The sequence below is a fragment of the Phacochoerus africanus genome, chromosome 9 (assembly GCF_016906955.1).
Source record: "Phacochoerus africanus isolate WHEZ1 chromosome 9, ROS_Pafr_v1, whole genome shotgun sequence".
NCBI lineage: Eukaryota > Metazoa > Chordata > Mammalia > Artiodactyla > Suidae > Phacochoerus > Phacochoerus africanus.
Window position 1 is genome coordinate 14,097,125 of NC_062552.1, and position 23,902 is coordinate 14,121,026.

Here is a 23,902-nt window from a genome sequence, read left to right on the forward strand (position 1 = left end):
GCATTCCCACCAACAGTGCAGGAGGGTTCCCTTTTCTCCACAGCCCCTCCGGCACTTGTTATCTGTGGATTTATTAATGATGGCCATTCTGACTGGTGTGAGGTGGTATCTCATGGTAGTTTTTGATTTGCATTTCTCTTATAATCAGCGATGTTGAGCATTTTTTCATGTGTTTGCTGGCCATCTGTATATCTTCTTTGGAGAAATGTCTATTCAGGTCTTTTGCCCATTTTTCCATTGATTGATTGGTTTTTTTGCTTTGGGTTGTATAAGTTGTTTATATATTCTAGAGATTAAGCCCTTGTTGGTTGCATCATTTGAAACTATTTTCTCCCATTCTGAAAGTTGTCTTTTTGTTTTCTTTTTGGTTTCCTTTGCTGTGCAAAAGCTTTTCAGTTTGATGAGGTCCCATGGGTTTATTTTTGCTCTAATTTCTATTGCTTTGGGAGACTGATCTGAGAAAATATTCATGATGTTGATGTCAGAGAGTGTTTTGCCTCTGTTTTCTTCTAGGAGTTTGATGGTGTCCTGTCGTATATTTAAGTCTTTCAGCCATTTGGAGTTTATTTGTGTGCATGGTGTGAGGGTGTGTTCTAGTTTCATTGCTTTGCATGCAGCTGTCCAGGTTTCCCAGCAATGCTTGCTGAGTAGACTTTCTTTTTCCCATTTTATGTTCTTGCCTCCCTTGTCAAAGATTAATTGACCCTAGGTGTCAGGGTTTATTTCTGGGTTCTCTATTCTGTTCCATTGGTCTGTCTGTCTGTTTTGATACCAGTACCACACTGTTTTGATGACTGTGGCTTTGTAGTATTTCTTGAAGTCTGGGAGAGTGATGCCTCCTGCTTGGTTTTTGTTTCTCAGGATTGCTTTGGCGATTCTGGGTCTTTTCTTGTTCCATATAAATGTTTGGATTGTTTGTTGTAGTTCTGTGAAAAATGTCCTGGGTAATTTGATAGGGATTGCATTGAATCTGTAGATTGCTTTGGGTAGTATGGCCATTTTTACAATATTGATTTTTCCAATTCAGGAACATGGAATATCTTTCCATTTCTTTACATCTTCTTTGATTTCTTTGATTAAAGTTTTATAGTTCTCGGCATATAGGTCCTTTACCTCTTTGGTCAGGTGTATTCCGAGGTATTTGATTTTGTGAGGTGCAATTTTAAAAGGTATTATATTTTTATATTCCTTTTCTAATATTTCCTTGCTGGTATACAGAAATGCAACTGACTTCTGAATGTTAATCTTCTATCCTGCTACTTTGCTGAATTTATTAATCAGTTCAAGTAGTTTTTGGGTTGAGTTCTTAGGGTTTTCTATGTATAGTATCATGTCATCTGCATACAGTGACAGTTTTCTCTCTTCTCTTCCTATGTGAATGTCTTTTATTTCTTTTGTTGTCTAATTGCTGTGGCTAGGACTTCCAAAACTATGTTGAAGAGCAGTGGTGAGAGTGGGCATCCCTGTCTTGTTCCAGATTTGAGTGAGAAGTAGGCCAGTGGTTCTTAAAGTGTGATCCTTAAGCCACCACCACCTCTATCGTCATCATCACCATCAGCAGCTGTGAACCTGTTAGAATTATAAATTCTCGAGCCCCACCCTAGACTTACTGGAGTAGAGTCTCTGGGGCTAGGGCCCAGCAATCTGGGTTTCGGTTCCTCCTCCAGGGGATTCTGATGGTCTGGTCTAGGCTCTTTGCAGAGCACTCTATGGGTGAAGCAGATATGGATTGCTCACTGTCATGTGCTTTGGGATAATATGCTCCCTCTGTCTCTTGTGACCACTGATACACATTTCTGAATCAGTTGTTCATATGGCTTTGACTTAGATTCTTTGCTTTGATAGTTTAATTTGCTAGAATCTGGTGCTAACTCAGAGTATTTGGTAAGTCTCCGTTCGAGGACAGTAAGTAAGTAGGTTAGTGTTGGACAAGAGAGTCAGGAGGAGTCTTGGATATGTGAGCCTATGGATTTACTGAGAGAAAGAAACAGAAGACTGATTTAAGTATGGCAGTTAAAGTGGAAAAAAAAAGAATGAAAAAACCTCCCTGATTCTAGAAACTTGCTTTTTAGGAAATGTCAAAAAGATTCACTATTTTTTTTTCCCCAGAATAAAGTCTTGTGGGAAAATTATGAGATTAGTTACAATTTTGTTAACATCTAATTGGTAAATAGAAAGACATTCTGATTTTGCTATGGATGATTAAATATGATCATTTCAAGTTAATTTGGAATGAAACAAGATTGCTCATATTTGTTCTAGTCACAGTAGGTCATTGTCCAACTTTCAGAGAGTTCTTAAATCTTTTTCTGTCTTTCTGCATTTCTTGGGCCGCTCCTGCAGCATATGGAGGTTCCCAGGCTAGGGGTCGAATCAGAGCCATAGCCGCCGGCCTATGCCAGAGCCATGGAAACTCGGGATCCAAGCCTGCAACCTACACCACAGCTCACGGCAATGCCAAATCCTTAACCCACTGAGCAAGGCCAGGGATTGAACCTGCAACCTCATGGTTCCTAGTCGGATTCGTTAACCACTGAGCCACGATGGGAACTCCACAGAGTTCTTAAATCTGATAAATTCTCATTTGTAAGTGTAGCCAATGAGGAAGTTTGCTTAAGGCTAGGTCTGTACTAAACTGATGTACTTAGTTCCTAGCTATCATTCCATGTAGAGAATGAGTATCCTTGTGATGAAACTAACAGCATCTCTGTTGTCCAGTTTCTGGGTCATTGATGTGAACTCGTTTGCATACTGGCTTTATAGGTTATACCTTGTAGGAAAAACTGTAGTTGACAATGAGTTGGTTTCATATTCTTGTTTATCCAGTGTAAATATTCTTTTAAAATTTCAAACATTTAGATAATTATTCATGAATATTGCTCCCATTAGTTTTAATTAATAAGAGTTTATTTCACTATAATTTATTCAAACTCTGGTTTGCATACTAATACAGATATTGAGGTTTTATATAAAATATAACACACATGCTTCCTGCTTTAAGGAACATTGACATCTGAGATTTAATGAATGATATAAAGGGTTTTTTTTTGCTTTTTAGTTTTAAAACTGTTAGTTTGTTATGAAATTTATCAAACATACAACAAAGATGGAAGAATTTTCAGTGATTTTCTTTATTCCCACTTAATCTTAGATTCTAACATTAACTTTTTACTCTCCTTGCTTCATCACACATCTCTCCTTCCATTTACTCTTTTGTCCTTTGTATGATAAAGTTTTAATGCACTGTGAATTCTTTAGGAGAATGAAAGGTATAGTTTTAATGCACTGTGAATTCTTTAGTAGAATGTAAATACTGCATTCTGCAGTTGTGTTCTTATAGTGGCTGAATCGTATATATATATATATTTGGCCATACCTGTGGCATATGGAAGTTCCCAGGATAGGGGGTGAATTGAACCTGCAGCTGTAGTCTGTACTATAGCCACAGCAGATCCAGGCCACATCTGTAACCTATGCTTCAGCTCTTGGCAACGCTGGATCCTTAACCTGTGGAGTGAAGCCAGGGATCAAACTTGCATCCTCACAGATACTATGTCAGGTTCTTAACCTGCTAAGCCACAACAGGAACTCCTGAATGGTTATATTTTATGTAGATAACTTGCATAGCCTTACATCATGGCTAAAGGAGTTTATTGACCCTTTATTAATTTGAGGTTTGTTTCTTTCTGTATTGCTGAGACCTATGTGCTTTCTGAGAGAATCGGAAGGGCTGCTTAAGAGTTCAAGTAGGGACTCTTTAGGGACACAGGAGGAGGAGGAAGAAAGTGATAAATGAGTTCAGTGAAATCTATTGATGTGTTATCTAGGGTGTGCTTATTCTCACTGTCTGTCCTGGGCCTGTCGGCCAGGGCCTTGGGGCCAGCTGAGGTCTGGCAGCTCTGAGGTCTAATGTTTCTTTGGAGGAAATGGAAGGATGTAAACTTGGCAAGCCTTCTTAGTTTTTTTTTTGTCCTGGAACCGAGGTTGCTTTTTTGGACATACTAGGTGGTAAGATAACACCAGGCACAGGGCACCTCTTTGAAACTACTGTCAGAATTGGGCCTCCCTCTGCTAGGAAAGGCAGCACAGGTGGGACAGAAGGGAAAGCCTCTGAAAGGTCAACTGCAGCGTTACTGAATTACTCCTGTTGGAAGCGGGTCTTTCCCATCCTAGTGCCTGGTCCCTACTCTGATTGAAATGTTCTTCCAGTTTAGCAGATGGAATAGACTTCACTGTGAGGACTGGCCAGGGCTGCAGCATTTCCAATGGATTTCTCTTTAAAGCTATTACTGTCACCAAGTTTCTTAATTTAAATGTTTCATGATCACTTGAGATAAAGATAGAAGCGTTTGATCACTCTTGCTTGGTGGGAACTGGAGGTACTTTTGACTGGGGCCCAGATTTAATCTCCTATATTGAATGACTGTTCTCAGATTTACAAGGTGAATCTTAGAGTACACTTTGGCAGAAAAAGTGGCAGCACTATTTTTGGGGTAAAGCCTTTTTTTTTTTTTTGTCTTTTTAGGCATATAGAGGTTCTCAGGCTAGGGGGTGAGTTGGAGCTGTAGCCGCCACCCTACACCATAGCCACAGCAATGCCAGATCCGAGCCACATCTGTGACCTACATCACAGCTCGCAGCAATGGTGGATCCTTAACCCACTGAGTGAGTTCAGGGATCGAACCTGTGTCCACATGGATGCTAGTCAGATTCCTTTCCGCTGAACCATGACAGGAACTCCTGGGGTAATGTATTTAAAGATACTTTAAATTTTCATTTTCATTTATTTATGTATTTATTTGCTTTTTAGGGGCTCATTCTCAGTATATGGAGGTTCCCAGGTTAGGGGTCCAGTTGGAGCTGTAGCCGCCAGCCTACACCAGAGCCACAGCAACATGAGATCCAAGCTGAGTCTGCGATCTACACCACAGCTCATGGCAATGCCGGATCCTTAACCCACTGGGTAAGGCCAGGAATCGAATCTGAAACCTCAGGATTCCTAGTTGGATTTGTTTCTGCTGAGCCACGACGAACTCCTAAATTCATTTATATTTAAATTTTGCATATATAATTTCCCTTTTACACTTCCTTTACTATTTTTTCTGGAATTAGTTGATGCATGTATTCTCTATGATGGTGTTGCTTCGAGATGAGCCCTTCCTTCCTATGGAGGTCATGCCTCTGAATTTTCCAAGATGATACAAAGGCAGTGATAATGGACATATCTTCCTTCTTAAGGCTTGAGAGCATGGATGGCATTGAACCTAGTGTTTCTGACTGGGTTGCATATTGGGATCACTTTGAGAGTTTAAAAATACTGATGCCAGTTCAGCAAGGTTTCAGGATACAAAATACAAACATCAATTTTATTTCTAAACACTAGCAAAGAATGATATGATAATGGCATTAAGATAATTCCATTTATAACAGTATCAAAGAAATATAGTACTTGGGAATAAATGTAACAAAAGATGTACAAAGCTTATACTCTGAAAACTACAAAACGGCTGAAAAAAATTCAAGAAGACTAAATAGAAAGATGCCCCATGTTCATGGATTAGAAGACTTAATATAGTTAAAAATGACAGTATTCCCCAAATGAATCTATAGATTCAACACAATTCCTGTCAAAATCCCAACTTATCTTCTTTGTAGAAATTGACAAGCTGATCTTAAAATTCACATAGAAATATGATGGACCTTGAATAGCCAAAACCATCTTGAAAAAGAAGCGCAAAGTTGAAGAACTCACTTCCTGCTTTCAGTCTTACTGCAGCCTTATCAAAACTGTGTGATGCCATCAAAAGAACAGACTGATAGATCAGTGGAATACAACTGAGAGTCCAGAAGTAGATTCTCATGTTTATTATCACTTGGTTTTCATCAAGGGTGCTAAGGCAATTCACAGGGGACAGAATAGTTTTTCAACAAATGGTGCTTGGACAACTGGATACCCATTTGCAAAAGAATGAGGTTGGACTTCTTCCTCATACCATTGACCGATATTAACTCAAAATGGATTATAGGCCTAACTGTAAGAGTTAAGACTGAAGAAATTCTTGGAAGAAAATATAGGAAATAGGAAAAATTTAATGACCTTGGTTAGGCAAAGCATGAACAAATAAAAAAAAATTAGATTCCATCAAAATTAAATGCCTTTCTACTTCAGTAGATACCAAGAAAATGAAATGATAATTCACAGAATGGGGGAGAGTATTTGGAAATCATGTTTGATAAGGGGTATATGTAGAATAAAGACCTCTTACAACTCAATAATAAAAACGCAATTAAAAATAGGTAAAGGTCTGAATAGACATTTCTTCAAAGAAAATTTACAAGTTACCAATAAACACATGAAAAAGTGCTCAAATCATTAACATCAGATAAAAGCAAATCAAAACCACAGTGATGCCATTTGCAGCAACATGGATGGAACTAGTGATTCTCATAGTAAGTGAAGTAAGTCAGAAAGAGAAAGAGAAATACCATATGATATCACTTATATCTGGAATATAATATATGGCACAAATAAATCTATTTACAGAAAGAAATGAACTCATGGACATGGGGAACAGACTTGTGGTTGCCAAGTAGGACAGGGGGAGTGGGATGGACTGGGAGTTTGGGGTTAGTAGATGCAAACTACTGCATTTGGAGTGGATAAGCAATGAGATCCTGCTGTATAGCACAGGGAACTATATCCAGTCACTTGTGATGGAACACGATGGAGGATAATGTTAGAGATGGAATGTATGTATATGTATGACTGGGTCACTTTGCTGTACAGCAGAAATTGACAGAACATTATGAATCAACTATAAAAAAAGAAAAAAACAGTGAAACCACTTTACACACATTAGAATGGCTAGAATTAAAAAAAAAAGACAATAATAAGTTCTGGTGAGGATTTGAAGAAAATTGGAATGCTCCTACTTCTGGTGGGAATGTAAGATGATGCAGCTGCTTCAGAAGATAGTCTAGTAGTTCTTCAAAAGACAAATATAGAGTATCACCTATCACACCCCCTCCTAAACATATAGCTAAGAGAAATGAAAGTACGTATCTACTGCTGAAAGAAGCCAGTCGCAAAGGACCACATATTGTATGACTTAATTTATGGGAAATCTCCAGTATAGGCAAATCCATAGAGACAGAATGTAGATGGGGGGTTGCCTGAACCTGGGGTGGGGGTGGGAGGATTTGGGGAGATATGCCCTGAGTCACAGAGCAGAAGAGGAAGTGGGGAACAGACCTGAGAGAAAACAGGCAGTGGACCAAATAAACACCTAGTTATACCTAGTTAATGAGGCCACCCAAAGGAAAGTGTGGAAAGAAAAGAATTTAGATCCCTTCCTGAAATTGTGGCGTTTAAAAATTGAGTGGAGGAAAGTGAAAGAGATTGAGGAAGAATGGCCAGAGAGGAAGAATGACAATCCGAGAAGTGTGCAGTTCTAAAGGCAGAGGGAGGAGAAGGTTCCACAGAGTGGGGGTGATTCACTGGGTTTTAGACCACTGAGAGGTCCCAAGAACGAGAATGTGTATACGATTTCTTGACATGCAGGCCACTGGTGACTTTAGTACCCACATCAGCTCAATCGTAGGGGAGGAACGGTGATGGGGGTGGTGAAGGAGTGAGGGCAGTGAGAGCAGACAGCTCTTTGACATGTTTGACGGAAGAGAAGAGGAATGGAGAAGGCAGTGTACAGCCAGCAAGAGGAGTCAGGGACAGCTGTTTTTCTTTGCTGCTTTATTATTATTTTTCTTTAATTAGGTTAAACATGTTTAGAAGAACCCAATAGAAAAATTCCACAATGAGGAAGAAAATGGCGGAGTTCTCGTCATGGCTCAGCAGTCACAAACCCAGCTAGTGTCCGTGAGGACACAGGTTCGACTCCTGGCCTCACTCAGTGGGTAAAGGATCCAACATTGCTGTGAGCTGTGATATAGGTTGTAGATGCGCCTCGGATCCTGCGTTGCTGTGGTCGTGGTGTAGGCTGGTGGCTGCAATTCCAGTTCAACCCCTAGCCTGGGAACTTCCATATGCCAAGGGTGCAGCCCTAAAAAGACAAGAAAGGAAGGGAGAGAGGGAGGAAGGAAGGAGGGATAGAGGAAGAAGAGAGGGTAAGAAGGAAGGAAAAGGAAGAAAATGGATAATCAGTAGACTAAATTTCTTGAAAAGTGGCAGGGAATAGGAACTAGAAAATGTGGAGTTGGCCTTGGAAGGTGGACTGGGCTCATGTGGGTCAAAGGAGAGAAGGGAGGAAAGCTGTGAGTGGGGTGGGTGTATATGTTTCAGTACTTGCAGCTGAAGGAGTTTTCGCCACAAAGCTGATGGGTGGTAGATGCATGCTTCCAGCTCCCACAGAAGACGGAGTGTCTACCACTACCTGGTCCTGTGATAGGTGTTTCTATGGGATGTGAAAAGAAATAAGATATGATCCAGACCTTGAAGGAACTCCAGGGGTGCTGGAGAGACAAGCAAGTTCAGAGTCTCATGCAATGGCGGGTGATAATCGCTGCATGATTTCCACGTACAATGTACTTGAGTTGTTAACATCTGGTGTTACCTAAGGTGTTGATGGGAACTATTGGCAAATGGGGGGGGTGGGAATTCAAGTCTTCTGGAGACTCGGGGGAGAGGAGATGGTTGCATAATTTGTAAAATTCTCTTTGGAGGGCCTAGGAATTCTGATACATCCTTGGGAGGGAAATGCCACACCACCAGCCCTGCTGCCATGAAGAATCACAGCGTTCTCCTTTTAATGGTTTATAGGGATTCCTTTTGAAGGGGAAAGTAATTTGAACCTCAGTACTGGGATATATAAAAATTATTTTTATTTTCGTCACGCTGACACTTATACAAACATAATATGAGGTATAAGCACATTTAATCTTATATTTCTGAAACAACACGAACATCAGAATAAGCTGAATATTAAAATTATAGGCCCATAAAATTTCCGCTTAAATCACTTTTAACAGACTCTAGGTTTGGCATGTTCCAAAGAACAAGGGGGTAATTCGGTAATCTTGCCGCTTTTCTCTGTTGGAATCACTAAAAATGGTGCTTTGTACAGATTTCATGGTGATTTGGCTCAGAAACTCCCATTGTTTTTTTCATCTGCCTGTGACCATGAAAGCACTCGTACTTGGCAAAATAGGACTGCACCCCACACAGATATGAACATCAAAATTGAGTGGAAATGAGTGTTCCCTGCTTTCGTTAATATTATTAAATAAATGCAAAATAGGGGAAAACCCTTGTCACAGGGAACTCATGGGCTCCCCAGCATGCACCTTGGTACCCAGCTGGGCATCAAGGTGCTGTGAGAGCAGACAGGCTGGGCATCCCATCAGACTAGGGGACAAGACAAGGAAGGTTTTCTTGAATAAGAGAAGCTTAATGATGAGAAAGGTAAAACTGTGGTCTCTTTTTAACTGTAGTCATGGCTTGCTGTTGGATCAGTCATCTGGTGCCAGGTTTTCCTGTCAGTTCTCTGATGTCCTTTGTGGTTGGCAGAGGGGATAGGAGGATGATCCTTGTCACTCGGAATAATGTGATGGGTGAAACGCCAGGGTTTCTGAAAAGGGTTTTGTATGAAAAAAGTTGTAGCATCCTACTCTACCAGGAAACAGCGTACTGCCTGGTTAGGATGTTGATTGATTTGAATTTTTTCAAACCATTACACATTTCCAAATCAGGATGCTTTGTGTGTATTTAAAGGCTTTTGGACTGGGAGAGATACCATCTTGAGTTGTACTAATAATTTAACTCAGCAGCAAACAACAAAGAAGGGTTTATTCTTGGATCGTGTGCAGACATCATAGTCTGATTTGGAGTAAACAGAATATTGGCTTCAATAAGAGATGTTATTTAGAACACACTTGAGACATTGTGATGTAATCATGTACTGAAGCAGAGATGTGTTAGTCTACATTTTATTAAATATCCATTTTAGTGCATAGCACTGTACCGGGAATGATAAAAAGCAGAACAGGTCCTCAAGGCCTGTCCTAATTTTAGCCTTAAATACTTCCATCCTCATCTTCTTCTTTCCCACCCATGGCTGAGTGAGGGATGACAAAGTCCAGCCTGGATGCTACTGCTCCCAAAATTGTTAACCATTTTGCTTAGGTTTGGTTTGTGTAACATGCACAGGGGTTCATGTGAATGCTTTCGGCTTTTCTTTTCTTTTCTTTTCTTTTCTTTTCTTTTCTTTTCTTTTCTTTTCTTTTCTTTTCTTTTCTTTTCTTTTCTTTTCCTTTCTTTCTTTCTTTCTTTCTTTCTTTCTTTCTTTCTTTCTTTCTTTCTTTCTTTCTTTCTTTCTTTCTTTTTCTTTCTTTCCTTCCTTCCTTCCTTCCTTCCTTCCTTCCTTCCTTCCTTCCTTCCTTCCTTCCTTCCTTCCTTCTTTCCTTCTTTCCTTCTTTTTAGAGCTGAACTTGTAGCACATGGAAGCTCTCAGACTAGGGGTCGAATCGGAGCAGCAGCTGCCAGCCTGCACCACAGCCACAGCCACGTGGGATCTGAGCTGCCTCTGTGACCTTCATCACAGTTCCCGGCAATACCTGATCCCAAACCTACTGAGTGGGGCCAGGGATTGAACTCACATCCTCATGGATACTAGGCGGATTCGTTTCAGCTGCGCTACAGCGGTAACTCCCTGATTTTGGTTCTTTTGTGCTTTAGTCAGAGGTAGTGAAGAAGAGAGGGTGGGTTTGAGATTAAATTTTAGTGAAAGCTAGTGGAAGCCATATAATGAACCTAAGATACGCAAAAATCTAGTGAGAGGCAGTAACTAGGACTGGTTCTTTTCCCTCTTTGCTTTTGAATAGAAATGCATACTGGCAGTGATGGAGGGTCAGGTGCCTGTGCTTTAGCATCACTTAGCTACTTACTAACCTCTATCCTGAACCACTGTTTCTCAGAATTAAAAAATATATATATACTTACACCCTGTGGTCAATGTATACAGCTCTCACTTTTCTCCTGAAATCATGGGTTACATAAGCTTGTGGCCAGGAGAGTCTTGGAGGGGAGCTTCAAAATTCACTGAGTTTATGTGTTGTGCTTGCAGTGTACCTAAGAGCATTATTTTAGCAAATAGAACATCCACTATAGGCTCTTGGGAAAGCTTAGATTTCAGCTTTGCAAATTTGCAGTGTAAGTTGAAATGAAATTTTTTTGCCTCTAAAGACTCACAGAGTCTCTTCAGTTCCTGTTTAACTCTAAGCTTTTTCTATGGATGCAAATAGCTCCTCAGAGAGGCTTGAGGAGAGGTGCGTGTGATGGTCTGTTATACATACCGGCTCTGTTGATGGAGCTTCTCTCCCACAAGTGATTTAACTCATTTCCTGAAGCAAGTGGAGAAAGAATAATCTCAGAAGGCCAAAAGATGAACGTTTCCCTGCAGAGTCTTTGAAAGTCTAAGACCAGGTAAAGTGGAGTAGAAATATGACTAAATACTCTGCATTTTGCAAGTATCCGAAGGGCTTTCGTGTACAAAATTTTAGGTTTGTGTTTGTGTGTACAAGTTTTTTAAACCCTGTGAAGTAACTGTAACAGGTATTATTGTCCCCGTTTTAAAAATTAAGGGAAGCAAGTCTGGGCCGTTGTTCAGGTAATTGTCTCAGGGTGGCACTGAGGCTAGAGCTGGGATATTAGGATTTGACGTTCATTACACCATTCACTTTGTTTTTCTTGGATAGCTTCCCCTTGAGCCTAGAACCCATACATTTTCAGTCTTTCTGCTTCAATTTTAAGTGGCAGCCAGGGGAGATGAAGGCACGAATGCCGGGATCTCTGTGGCAGGTGGAAGGCTGATGGAGAGCGGAGTTGGGTGGCCAGGTCTTTGTCTCTACTCATTTGTCCCTGAGTGTGACACTATTTTTCATGACCCACCATGGCAGTTCCTCTCTTTTGCCTCTACACTGAAGTTCTTCCCCGTATTTCCTTGCTACTGCTTTCTCTACTTATCATTCCTCATACTGAGACCATGTTTGGCACAGCAACTCCTAGAGCAAGTGATAGTTCATTCTCCTCTTGAGCAAGAAAATGAAAGTTAAATATTATACCCATATGTCATCAATTGTAGGGAAGCGTGACTTAGGACTCTGCTCTCAGATGTTTATTCTCTAATTCACACTAAATCATCTTTTATTCCCCAATTCATACTAAATCTTGAGCATTTTGTCAGGACTTTAACATCATGTGAAAGTGGTTTTCTAATTCTTTGGCATTCTGTTGCATGAATTTAGCATAATTTATTGATGTGTTTTTCTGTGTTGGATATTTAGGTTATTTTCTAGGTTTTTTTCTGGAATAAAAATATACCCCTTGGAGAAGAGAGTTTTTCAGTACTTAAAGAGATTAAAAATCTGGTCTAAACGGTTTGCCCTAGTCACTAATTCATTTGTACTTTGCAACAGTAATTTCAATTTTTTTTTTTTTTTTTTTTTAGCTTTTTAGGGCCATACTCATGGCATATGGAGGTTCCCAGGCTAGGCGTTCAGTCAGAGCTACAGCTGCCAGCCTATGCCACAGCCACAGCAACGCGGGATCCAAGCCAAATCTGCGATCTACACCATAGCTCACAGCAATGCCAGGTCCTTAACCCACTGAGTGAGGCCAGGGATCGAACCCTCAACCTCATGGTTCCTAGTCAGATTCGTTTCCACTGTGCCACAACAGGAACTCCACAACACTAATTTCAATCAGACAAATACCTGATTTTTTTTTCCTGAAATAATATAGTTGTGTTAGTTTTATTTTCAGGTGGAGAAAAATGCATAAAGATAATCAATGAAGGGAATAGATTTCACAATTATGTCAATAGGAGTCAGACCATAGGATTTATTTACTAGTTTAGCTTTTATAAAAGGTTGGTGGGAGAGCAATATTTTTAATGTAGCAGATTGTTACTAAGTGTATACATTTGGAAAAACAGGAACCAAATTATAACTACTCATCACTTTGGTCATTAATTTATTGATGCTTATATATTTTGGGGGGTGGTGTTCTCCTTAAACATTTGAGCTTGGCTTTTTTTCCATCATGCGTATAGAAAAGAGCTCACTGGAGTTCCCGTTGTGGCTCATTGGGTTAAGAACTGGACTAGTATCCATGAGGACATGGGTTCTATCCCTGCCCTCGCTCAGTGGGTTTAAGATCTGGCATTGCTATGAGCTGTGGCATAGGTTGAAATGGCTTGGACCCAGCGTTGCTGTGGTGTAGGCCAGCAGCTACAGCTCTGAATCGACTCCTAGCCTGGGAACTGCCACAGGTGCAGCCCCCCCAAAAAAGAAAAAAAAAATAGAAGAAAAGAAAAGAGCTTACCAGTATGAGCAAAGTAGTAGAAATTGAGAATCCAGCTTTCAGATTTCTGAAGAGTTTTATCTTCGGGAACTATGGGCATGTCAGGGTGGGTTGGAAGAGAAGATGGAGGAGTTAGAGGTCTCATAATGCTGTCAGTTTCTCTTGGACCTTTTCAATCTGAATCATACTTCCCCCTACTGCCCAAAATCTACGTGCAGCAGGCAATGAGTAGATCAAGTTTGTTCTTGGTGTTCTACCTCTTTGGGCTTCTCATTTCCCATCTAGTTTTTTTCTTTTCCCAGGTTCTATTTACACCTCCTCATCATAGCATCTACCAAGGACTGTGGTTCTGGGAGGGTCTCATCCTCCAAAATTGACATTTCCTTTTTTTAGGAGCATTTGCTATTATGATTCCTAGTCAGTGCCTTAATCTTAAGTTCAGTTCCGTTTGGCAAGCTCAGCATGAGGGTCACAGGGTTTGGGGCAGATTTTGAGGGAGAGGACCACTGGGTAAAAATGGAACTGGGAAGTCACATAAGTTTAAAAAAATAAAATAAAAAGAAGCCTTTAACAGCAACCTCCCAATCCACCCCACTCCCAAATAACAATTTAAAAAATTGAAAAAATTGAAAAAAGAAGGCTTTAGCTAGTAGTGCAAAAGAATGTTTCTTCTTTCCCCAGTCTGTGGTCGATAAAATGCATGAGCCTATAGAAATTTGACTTGTTGCCTTGGAGAAACTCAGTAGTCTTAGAATGAAGTCATATATAATTAATTGCCTGTCTCTGCATTCTTGCCAGAGTGATGGCTCTTAGTATTCACACTTGTGATAACTTACGTTTTCTGCTACAAAGCGCCAGTTAAGGAAGAGGCAGTGGCTATTATGGAACCTTGGAGCTTCTGTAATGCAGTGGATAATTGTCTTTTTTCTTAACTTCTAGTGTCTGAAACAATACATGCAGCTGGCAATTCGAGAAGGATGTGGGTCTCCCATCACTTGCCCTGACATGGTGTGCCTGAACCACGGGACCCTGCAGGAGGCTGAGGTATGGATGAGTGTCCCGAGGGCACGACCCTCTTTCTAGTTGACATCTTTCCTAGGATCTTGACTCTTTATGTACTTCTCTCCCAGGGGGTCTAGAAACAAAATACAGAGGTCATCTTTTTAAAGGAGTTCTTTATTGCTGCCTTCCTTTGGATTCTTTATACAAATTATTAAAGCTGTTATGTACTTGGGTTCTATTTGTAAATGCCCTCTGAGTGTTGAATAAGCTCTAAAATAGGTGAAGGTGCTAGGAATCAGATTTACCAAATGTAAGGTTTGGAGGTGGAATAGTCAGTGGCCTTAGGATCTTTAATGTACTTTAAAGATAAACAGATGACAGATTCACCAATGTTGTAGATAAATTATGGTAATTCTGCCAAGGTAGCCTGAATTAAATCATTTCCAAAGAAGCAAAGAAAGGCCTTTTATTCAATATTTATCAGGGACAGAAATGTCTTTTTAGAGTGAGTTCTTCTCCCGTTGTATTAAGATTGTAGCATATCTCTTTCCTTTGTCTTTTCTTTTTTTTTATGTTTTTTATTTATTTTTTTGTCCATTTTAGCTGGTTTACAGTGTCCCGTCAATTTCCTTTGTTTTTTCAATCCCTGACAAGTAGCTTGCCCTTAAATCTGCTTTTAACCTTCAGGTCCTGCTCATTTTAAATCTCATCTGCCCTTTTGTAGTTGCTTTCCTAGCCAAGATACTATTTAATCCTGTCAACAAACTTATATAAAACCGAGGCCCAGAATGTCTAAGTAATTTGTCCAAGAGTGCATGTCTAAAAAGCAGAAGAGCTAGAATTCTGATCCATTTCTTTCTGACCACCCTAATTACATGGCTTTACGAGAAGAGCTAGGTAGATAAATAGAATGCATGATAAAGGCTTGATAATTGGAAGCCCAGTAGAGTGCCTGTGTTTGTGTAGATATGTATGTGTATCATGTGCCTGTATTTGTGTATATACGTATATATACACAGACATTTTATATACAAATATATATGCTTTGATTGATATCTATATCTATCTATATAGGTATATATATATATCCTTTGCTTTGTAAGCAAAGCAGTCAGAGTGGTGCTATAGACCATTTTAAACCAATTTGAATCTGGGTACCCAGGGTTCAGCGTATGAAACGTCAGATGAGTGGTGCCAGTGAGCTCGAAGTGTTTTTCGGGGAAGAATAAAAGGAATACATACCGGTTTGGGAGCTATTCATTTTAGGAAAATCATGAAGTAAGCAAAATTTTTAAACCAAAAAGGTAATATTGACTATGTAAATCCTGTGGTGAGAACTGTTGACTTTTGTGTGAATAATAAGTAGAAGGAAATTAAAGTGGGGAAAGATCCGGTTATCTATCAAGAAGACTATTGATCTGTGCAGCTTGGAAGTGGATTTTAAAATAAGATTCGGGTTTGTAGGAGCATCTTTCTATGCATAATCCTTCCACAGAACGTGCTTCCTTTTTGACTTCTCTGATAGCTGATTAATCAACAAGTGTTTATTGAGTGTATAAGGGGCCAGGCCCTGTCCCAGGCTAGGATAGAGAGGTGAATAAGACAGGCCCAGTGCCATCCCTCTGGAGCTTTATGATCTAGCAGAGAGACCTTAAACTAATAATGAGCCGGATCAGTATAAGAGCAAAAAGTGTGAGATGGAGCAAATAGCAAGACTGTGTCTATCATGGACTCTTATTTAATTCATATGTACAAAATCTATCAGGCATAAATGAAGTGAAAATGAAGTGGCTTTTCTAAACAAGCCTTTTAAATTAATCACAGTCCTCTTATCTAGACAAGCCTACATGCAGCTCTTTACACTTAATTGAAATTAAAATTAGAAATTCATTCTTTTGGTTACACCAGTCACATTTTAAGCACTTGGTCACTGGTGCTCATTTTAAGTACTCCCGCGGTTAGTGGCTTCCAGGTTGGACATCTTTGCAGAAAGTTCATTGTAGAGTGGCATTCTGGAGTTTAATTGAGTGGTAACCATTAGCCATTGACACTTTGCATATCAAACGTTAGGGTTAATGTGTACAGATGAGTGAAGTCAAGCCATGATTTGTCTCAAAGTTCTCTCGAGCAGAGTCTCATGTTTCTGCTTTTCTTAGCATAGACATTTTCTGGTCATCTTCCCCCATAGTTCTCTTCTGCTTTTTAATCCTTAGTTTTCCCTCTGTTCACATTCTCATTTACACTTGACTAGTGCTGATTCCATTTACCCAGCTTTACTCTAAAAACAATTTCACTTCTAGGCTGCATTAAATAAGCCCACAAGGGCTCTTAAAAATGACAAAAGGGTATTTGAGAAACAAAACAAAAACATACTCCAAACTAAACTATGGTATTTCTTATATTCTCCAAAGTCTGTTTCCTATTAGATGAGTAAGAGACACTCCAGGGCATTAAAGGACCATTTCTGCTCCTGCTGGCCTTGCTAAGAGCCAGACTGAGGATGGGTGTGATTTACAGTAATCAAATGTCCTTAACTGACTTGCCACTATTTTTTCTTTTTCAGAGTAAAATAAAATGTGGTGGTGCTGGTGGTTTGTCTCTCATTTTGAACTGAGAATGAATAGATTATATTGGAGGTTTTGGTGGCTTCGTCACTTTACATGGGACTTCTCCTTTTGAAGCAGATATCTCACACACATGAACTTGGGCTGTACCATCTGCCTTTCTGACTTGCTTGCCGTCAAGCTTTTCTCATATACAGTTATCCTTATAATTAATAGCTCTTAATCTAGATGGTATTGAGTATAGCATCATGGGGCTGATCCACATTATGCTTGAATGGATTCTCTCTCTATGACTACTTTTTGCACCTTTAAAAAAAAATGTTGATTTTTCCAGGTAATGCATAAAGATACTTTGATTGTTAAAAATAATTCTGCTTGGAGTTCCTGTCATGGCTCAGTGGTTAGCGAATCCGACTAGGTTGCGGGTTCGATCCCTGCCTTGCTCAGTGGGTTAAGGATCCAGCGTTGCCGTGAGCTGTGGTGTAGGTTGCAGACGCGGCTTGGATCCTGCATTGCTGTGGCTCTAGTGTAGGCTGGCAGCTACAGCTCTGATTAGACCCCTAGCCTGGGAACCTCCATATGCCACAGAAGCGGCCCTAGAAATGGCAAAAAGACAAAAAGACAAAAAAAAAAAATTAAAAATAATTCTGCTTAAGGCTCAGGATCCCTTTGTGCTGCTGCTAGGTGTTATTACAATATATGGTTCTTCGCCATATACTGTTCACATGCACAGGAGTGTAAAAATTTTCATCTTCAAAGGACACCAAGACTTGAAACTCTTTCCTCTGGGGGTCTAGCTCACCAAATTGGCTGTGCTCCATATGTGCACCTCCTGTAAGCTTTAGGTCCTGTCTGGGTCCTGAGTGTCTCCAGATTGGCTCAGCTGTGGCTCTGCCTCTTTGCTTCTATTTATCAGGAATAACTTCATCAGCAAAGCATTCAATGCCCAATTCAAATACTGTTTGCTTATGTAAGACACAGTAGAAAAAGCAGCTTTCCTTCAGTGTCCTGGAAGCTGGTGGGAGACGTGACCCCAGAGGACTTGGGGCTAGAGATACCCCCACTGGGAGCCAGGGAAAAGGAAAACTTTCCTTCCTTGCGTCATCTGGTACTTTCAGCTGTTGCTCTGCAGCGTTTTGAATGTACTTGATCCAGGAATCTTGTCCAACATGGAATTATGAAAGGCAGGACACAGATGGTTGGTTCTGATAGCATTGCTTCAAGCAGGGCCTTTGCTTAAAGTGAGGAGCCCTGTTAAAAAGGTGATGATTCATGTAAGCAGTTTCCTTACTGGGTTGGGAGTTAACATGCCATCACTAACAGGGAGAGCCTGAGCTATTGGGCTGGACCATGTCAAATTTGAGTGGCAGTGAGCACACACCTACCATCACATCGCCTGAGAAGTTGAACTTCTTCCCACTGCGAACTGGTGGTGGACAGCAGGGAGCAGCTTCTCACCCACCAGTCTTCCTTCCAAGTCCTGGGACATTGAAATGACCTGCCTTTACTGCTAGTGTACGGAGTACACCCAGAGGATGCCAGGGTGCAGCTATTCTTGTCAAGAATGGGGGCTCCAGGAGTTTCCATAATGGCTCAGTGGGTTAAGAACCCGGTATAGTATCCATGAGGATTTGAGTTCCATCCCTGACCTCGCTCAGTGGGTTAAGGATCAGGCGTTGCTGCAAGCTGCAAGCTGCAGCGTAGGTTGCAGATGCGGCTTGGATCCTGTGATGCTGTGTTGTGGCTTAGGCTGGCAGCTATAGCTCCAATTCAACCCCTAGCCTGGGAACTTCATGTGACAGGTGTGGCCCTGAAAGTAAAAAAAATGAAAAAGGAGCGGGGTCGGGGGGGAGGGGGGAATTGACGGAACACTGTAAACCAGCTATAATGAAAAAAATAATTATTAAAAAAAGGGGGGAGCTCCAGAATTGCTATAGGAAGGGATTCTGGGTGGGATGCTGTGTAGAGACTAGAGGAATAGCAAACTGGAGTGCCAAGAAATTGGAAGCTACATGTGCAAAATAAACACAGTTTTTACTCATATTGCATGTTTATTTAGGGTGGTTTTGGTAAAGGCTACTGGCATTAGAAGAGATCCAGTTGTTCCCCCCAAAATCACCCTTTAGCACAGTCCCTTTTTGCCATCTCTCCATTTAACTCTTTTTATCCCAGGATCAGGGTATGAAGCTGGGACAGAGGAAAAACGACGATGCCTGGGCAAGGGGCCACATTGCCGTTCCTGTGGTTTACGGGTCTGAATGCAAAGGGACCGAGTGTGTGGAGAACAACCTTTGGCTGTAGTATGTGTTGGCTGGAGGAGAGTAAGACCTTGGGCCAGGGCAGGATAAAGGAATCTGCCATGCTGGAGTCAATAGACATATTTGAGATTCCCAGCTGAATTTTGTTTGAGAACATACTGAAAATGTTGGGGACATTTCAAAACTCTGTTTTAAAACTGCGTGTAAGTGGGAAATAAGGTTTCTAAGCCTGTTCTTTAACTGGGAACCTCCATATGCTGAGGGTGCATCCCTAAATAGGCAAAAATAAATAAATAAAAATAAATAAAACAGGAGGCAAATCTAAGAGGACTCAGCAGTGGTGGAGGGGATGTGTCACATGGCTGTGCATGTGGGCATATGTATCCCTTTCACCCATCAGCAGGCTGAGGGAGAGAGCCAAGGGATGATGGGTGAAGCTATACTGAGACCTCTGTGGACCAGGTGTCAAAAGAAGAGCAAAAGTGGCCCTTTTCTGAAAGATTCCTGGCCGTGGATTTCCAGGTCTCCCCGATTTTTCACTTCCCTAGTGAGCCCTGCCCTTCTGGCTCTCGGAATAACCATGCCCTCTGGAGTTTTTTCTTTTGCTTTTTGCTTTTTAGGGCCATACCCGTGGCATATGGAGGTTCTCAGGCTAGGGGTTGAATCAGAGCTACAACTGCCAGTCTACACCACAGCCATAGCAACACCAGATCCAAGCCACATCTGTGACCTACACCACGGCCATAGCAACACCAGATCCAAGCCACATCTGCGACCTACACCACAGCTCACAGCAATGCCAGATCCTTAACAGACTGAGCGAGGCCAGGGATCAAACCCGCAACCTCATGGTTCCTAGTCGGATTTGTTTCTGCTGCGCCACGACGGGAACCCCTGGAGTTTTTTCAAACAGGATTTGACAGCGGGTGTGAGCTTCATTTACACCGGTCAGGTGAATGGGTGGATGTGCCAGTTTTCTTTTTCTGTTAGGAAGTGCCATGTTATGTTCTGGGTTGGGACAGGAAACATTCTTAGTTTCTGTGTTAGTATGATAGGGCATTTATCTGTAAGACTAGCACTATTTCTCTAGCTAATATTTTTGCAAGTCATAGCTCTTTAGAAATTGCCAAAACCTTGACATGCTGTAACGATCAATTCCATGGTCAGTTTCCATCTCCAGATATACTGATCTTTTGTATTCTATGTTTAGCTGTTTGTCTAATTTTTATTTTTTTATGTATTTATTTTTGTCTATTTAGGGCCGCACCCGCAGCACAGGGAGGTTCCCAGGCTAGGGGTGTCAACTGGAGCTGTAGCCGCTGGCCTTCACCACAGCTACAGCAACGCCAGATCCGTGCCACGTCTGCAGCCTACATCACAGCTCACGGTCACGCTGAATCCTTAACCCGCTGAGCAAGGCCAGGGATCTAACCCACCTCCTCATGGATACTAGTCAGATTCATTTCCACTGAGCCAGGACAGGAACTCCTGTTTGTTTAATTTTTAAAAGCACCTGTAGCAGAAGTATGACTTAAAGGGCCAAACCTAAGTGAAGTCTGGCCTCTCCCACCCCTAGTTTTGTCCTGGCTTTCCAGACCTGACGGCTAGCACATACATGAAAGCCAGTCCCTACCGTCTGTTTTAACTATTTATTTTTCTAACTGAAAGACAGTATGTATTATATATATCAATATGAGAACGCACTGCACTCTTAGCATACATGCTTCTCTGGCATGTAGTCCTCCCTGTCTGCTCCCTCTTTCTATCTGGTTTTTGTAGGGTTAGTGTCAAAGTAGGTGGTGGTACCTGCTCAGATACTGGGGTCATAGTTAATAATGGTACCCGAGGGTGTGCTTTACTCTTTATTTCTTTTCATTCGTGGTTGGTAGATATATCCATTAACTGTCATGTATAATAGAGAATCCCACATATACGAATGTTCTAAATTCCCTGGTTATGCTCTGCCATGGATGGAGGAGACTAGAAAAGTGGAGACTTTCAACAGAGTAGGAACTGGATATTTAACAAGTGTCCCCAGGTTCATTATTTTTTTTCTTTTTATGGCCACACCTGTGGCATATAGAAGTTCCCACTAGGGGCAAATTGGAGCTGCAGCTGCCAGCCTGCACCACAGCCACAGCAATGTCAGATCTGAGCTGCATCTGCAACCTGCACCCCAGCTGGCAGCAACGCTGGATCCTTAGCCCACTGAGTGAGGCCAGAGATTGAACCCTCAATCTCATGGATGCAAGTCGGTTCTTAACCCACTGAGCCACAGTGGAAACTCCCCCAGGTTCATTTTTAACAACAACAAGACAGTGATTGCAGGTAATTAGCAGTTTATTATTATATTATTATTATTCTGATATTATTTTTGTTCTATTTTAATGAAACTGACTTTATTTTCTCTTTGATTAAATTTTTTTTTCCTTTTTGGAAAGACTTTCTAGAATAAGGAGGAGGAAAAGTGGTCTTTCATGCTTGGACAGGAGGAGAGAAATTTTTATTTAACAGGTAGATTGTTATAAATTTCAAAGGAAAAATGCTTAAAAATCACAATAAATCAAGTTAAGGATTTTTTAGTAGTTGATTTGAGGGGAGTGGTCACTTGATAGTAGAAAAGATGATTTGAAATTTTTGTTTCTATTGCTTGAATGTGGGTCTAGTTAGTAATGGATTAGAACCCATGGAGTAAAATAAGTATCACTGAGTCCATACTGACCTACATAAATAAATGAATGAACAGATATATGAAGCATAAAGGATAACTCTTCCTCGTAGTAGAATTAACACATACAGAAAGAATGATGAAAATTAGGAAATCATCATTAAGCAAATACCACAGTAATAATTTTTATAGGTAAGAATTATTGATATAAAAATTAATGAGAAAAGATGTGATGAGAAGCAGGGTATTTGCAGAATCTCAAACTGTCTCCTCACAAGATACTTCTTGGCTACAAAGGGTGGAGGAGTCTGGCAGATATGACCTTAACCAAGTTAAACTGTTAACGTCAGCAGCAGTGAGACAGGTCGTCCTCATGTATCTCCTGATGGCCCCACATTACTTCTGTGATATTCGTGCCAAAAATGCACAACCTGAACCTAATCACGAGAAAGCATCAGATAAACCCAAACTGGACAATATTGTACAGAATAAGTAGCCTGGACTCTTTAAACGTGTCAAGGTCATGAGAGTCAAACAGACTGAGGAACTGCCACAGATTGGAGAAGGTTAAGGAGAATATGAATACAAGGCTAAGAAGAATATGAATGGCAGCTAAATGCAAGGGTGGTATCCTGAATTGGATCTTGGACTGGAAAAAAAAAAAAAAGACATTAGTGGGAGAATTTGTGAAGTTTGAATATGGCCTGCAGATGGTTTAATTATTTTGTACCAATGTAAATTTCATTATGGTAATAATTAGCTACAGTTATGTAAAGTTTTCACATTAAGGAAGTTGAGGGGAATGGCATTTAGGAACTTTACACCATGTTTTTGCAACTCTTTGCAAGTCTAAAACTATCTCAAGATAAAAAGTTTAAAAAGGAATGCCTTGATATGGTTTTGAAATGTTTTGAAATTTGTTGGCAGGAAGAGGATAATGACATACTGTAAGATAGCTCATTATCATCTCTTTTATTATTCTCTAGGATTTTCAGTTTTGCAATCAATTTTAGTGTCATTGTGATTAAGCACTAGCCCTTTAACCTGTGACCTGATTGAGCCTTCAGTAACCATCCTAACACATTTATTTCACTTTTACAACTGTAAAAGACCTTGAGCAATTGTGACTTAGCTCCGCATAGCAGTGGAACCAGGAATTTAATACTTTGCATCATCTCTCTTTTTTTTTTTTAAACCAGGTCCAGATTTCTCTCATCTAAAGTATAGGAGTTCCCTGGTGGCTCAGCAGGATAAGGATCTGGTGTTGTCGCTGCTGTGGCTCTGGTTACTGCTGTGGTGTGGGTTTGATCCCTGGCCCAGGAACCTGTGCATACCATAGCGCAGCCAAAAAAAAAAAAAAAAAAAGAAAAGAAAAATCAAATCAAAGTATATAGAAATATTTCAGAAAATTGGTTCTTATCTGTGAAATCTAACAGATGATAAGATCAGGGACTAGATTTTTTTTGAACACATGTGTACATGATGCCTGCTGAGTAATTTAAGTTCCTTGAAGGCAGCTTCTGTATCTCTTTCCTCTTTTGTCTCCCAGGCTTCCAGCCAACGCATTACAAATAGTACATTGTCAAGGAGTATATGGAAAGATGCAGGTCCAGGTGGTAGGGGCTCGAGAAGAGCGTTGTGTGTTTTGGTGTTAACATTATTCCAAAAGGGTCAGAGTGAGGAGTGGTGGAACTAACTTTTTATGATCACAAATTTCCATAGAAAAGTGGATTTACCTTATTAAGGCGTAATTCCATATAAGCCTTTGACCTATAAGATGTTAACTAGGAGATACAAAGTGGAGTAAGAGACAAAAGTTGTTAGAGACCTCTGACTTCCCTGTTGGCAGTCATGTGTCCTTGGATGAAATTTATCTTTCTAATTTATTTTTTAAATTTTATTATTTTTTATTACTCAGTGAATTTTACTACATTTATAGTTGTACAACGATCATCACAACCAAAGTTTATGCATTTCCATCCCAAACCCCCAGTGCATTCCCCCACGCCCCAACCTGTCTCCTTTGGAAACCATAAGTTTTTCAAAGTCTGTGAGTCAGGATCTGTTCTGCAAAGAAGTTCATTGTGTCTTTTTTTTA

The 23,902-nt window shown here is 40.6% G+C and overlaps 1 protein-coding gene across 4 annotated transcripts in view; it reads left to right on the forward strand.

Moving 5' to 3' along the window:
• Positions 1-23,902, forward strand: part of RNF144B (ring finger protein 144B) — a 168,437-nt gene that overhangs the window by 118,855 nt on the left and 25,680 nt on the right. For all 4 annotated transcript variants that reach the window (XM_047795204.1, XM_047795205.1, XM_047795202.1 and 1 more), the window contains exon 3: positions 14,252-14,356. In XM_047795204.1, coding sequence (XP_047651160.1) covers positions 14,252-14,356 — 105 coding nt within the window. The remainder of the gene's footprint in view (positions 1-14,251; positions 14,357-23,902) is intronic.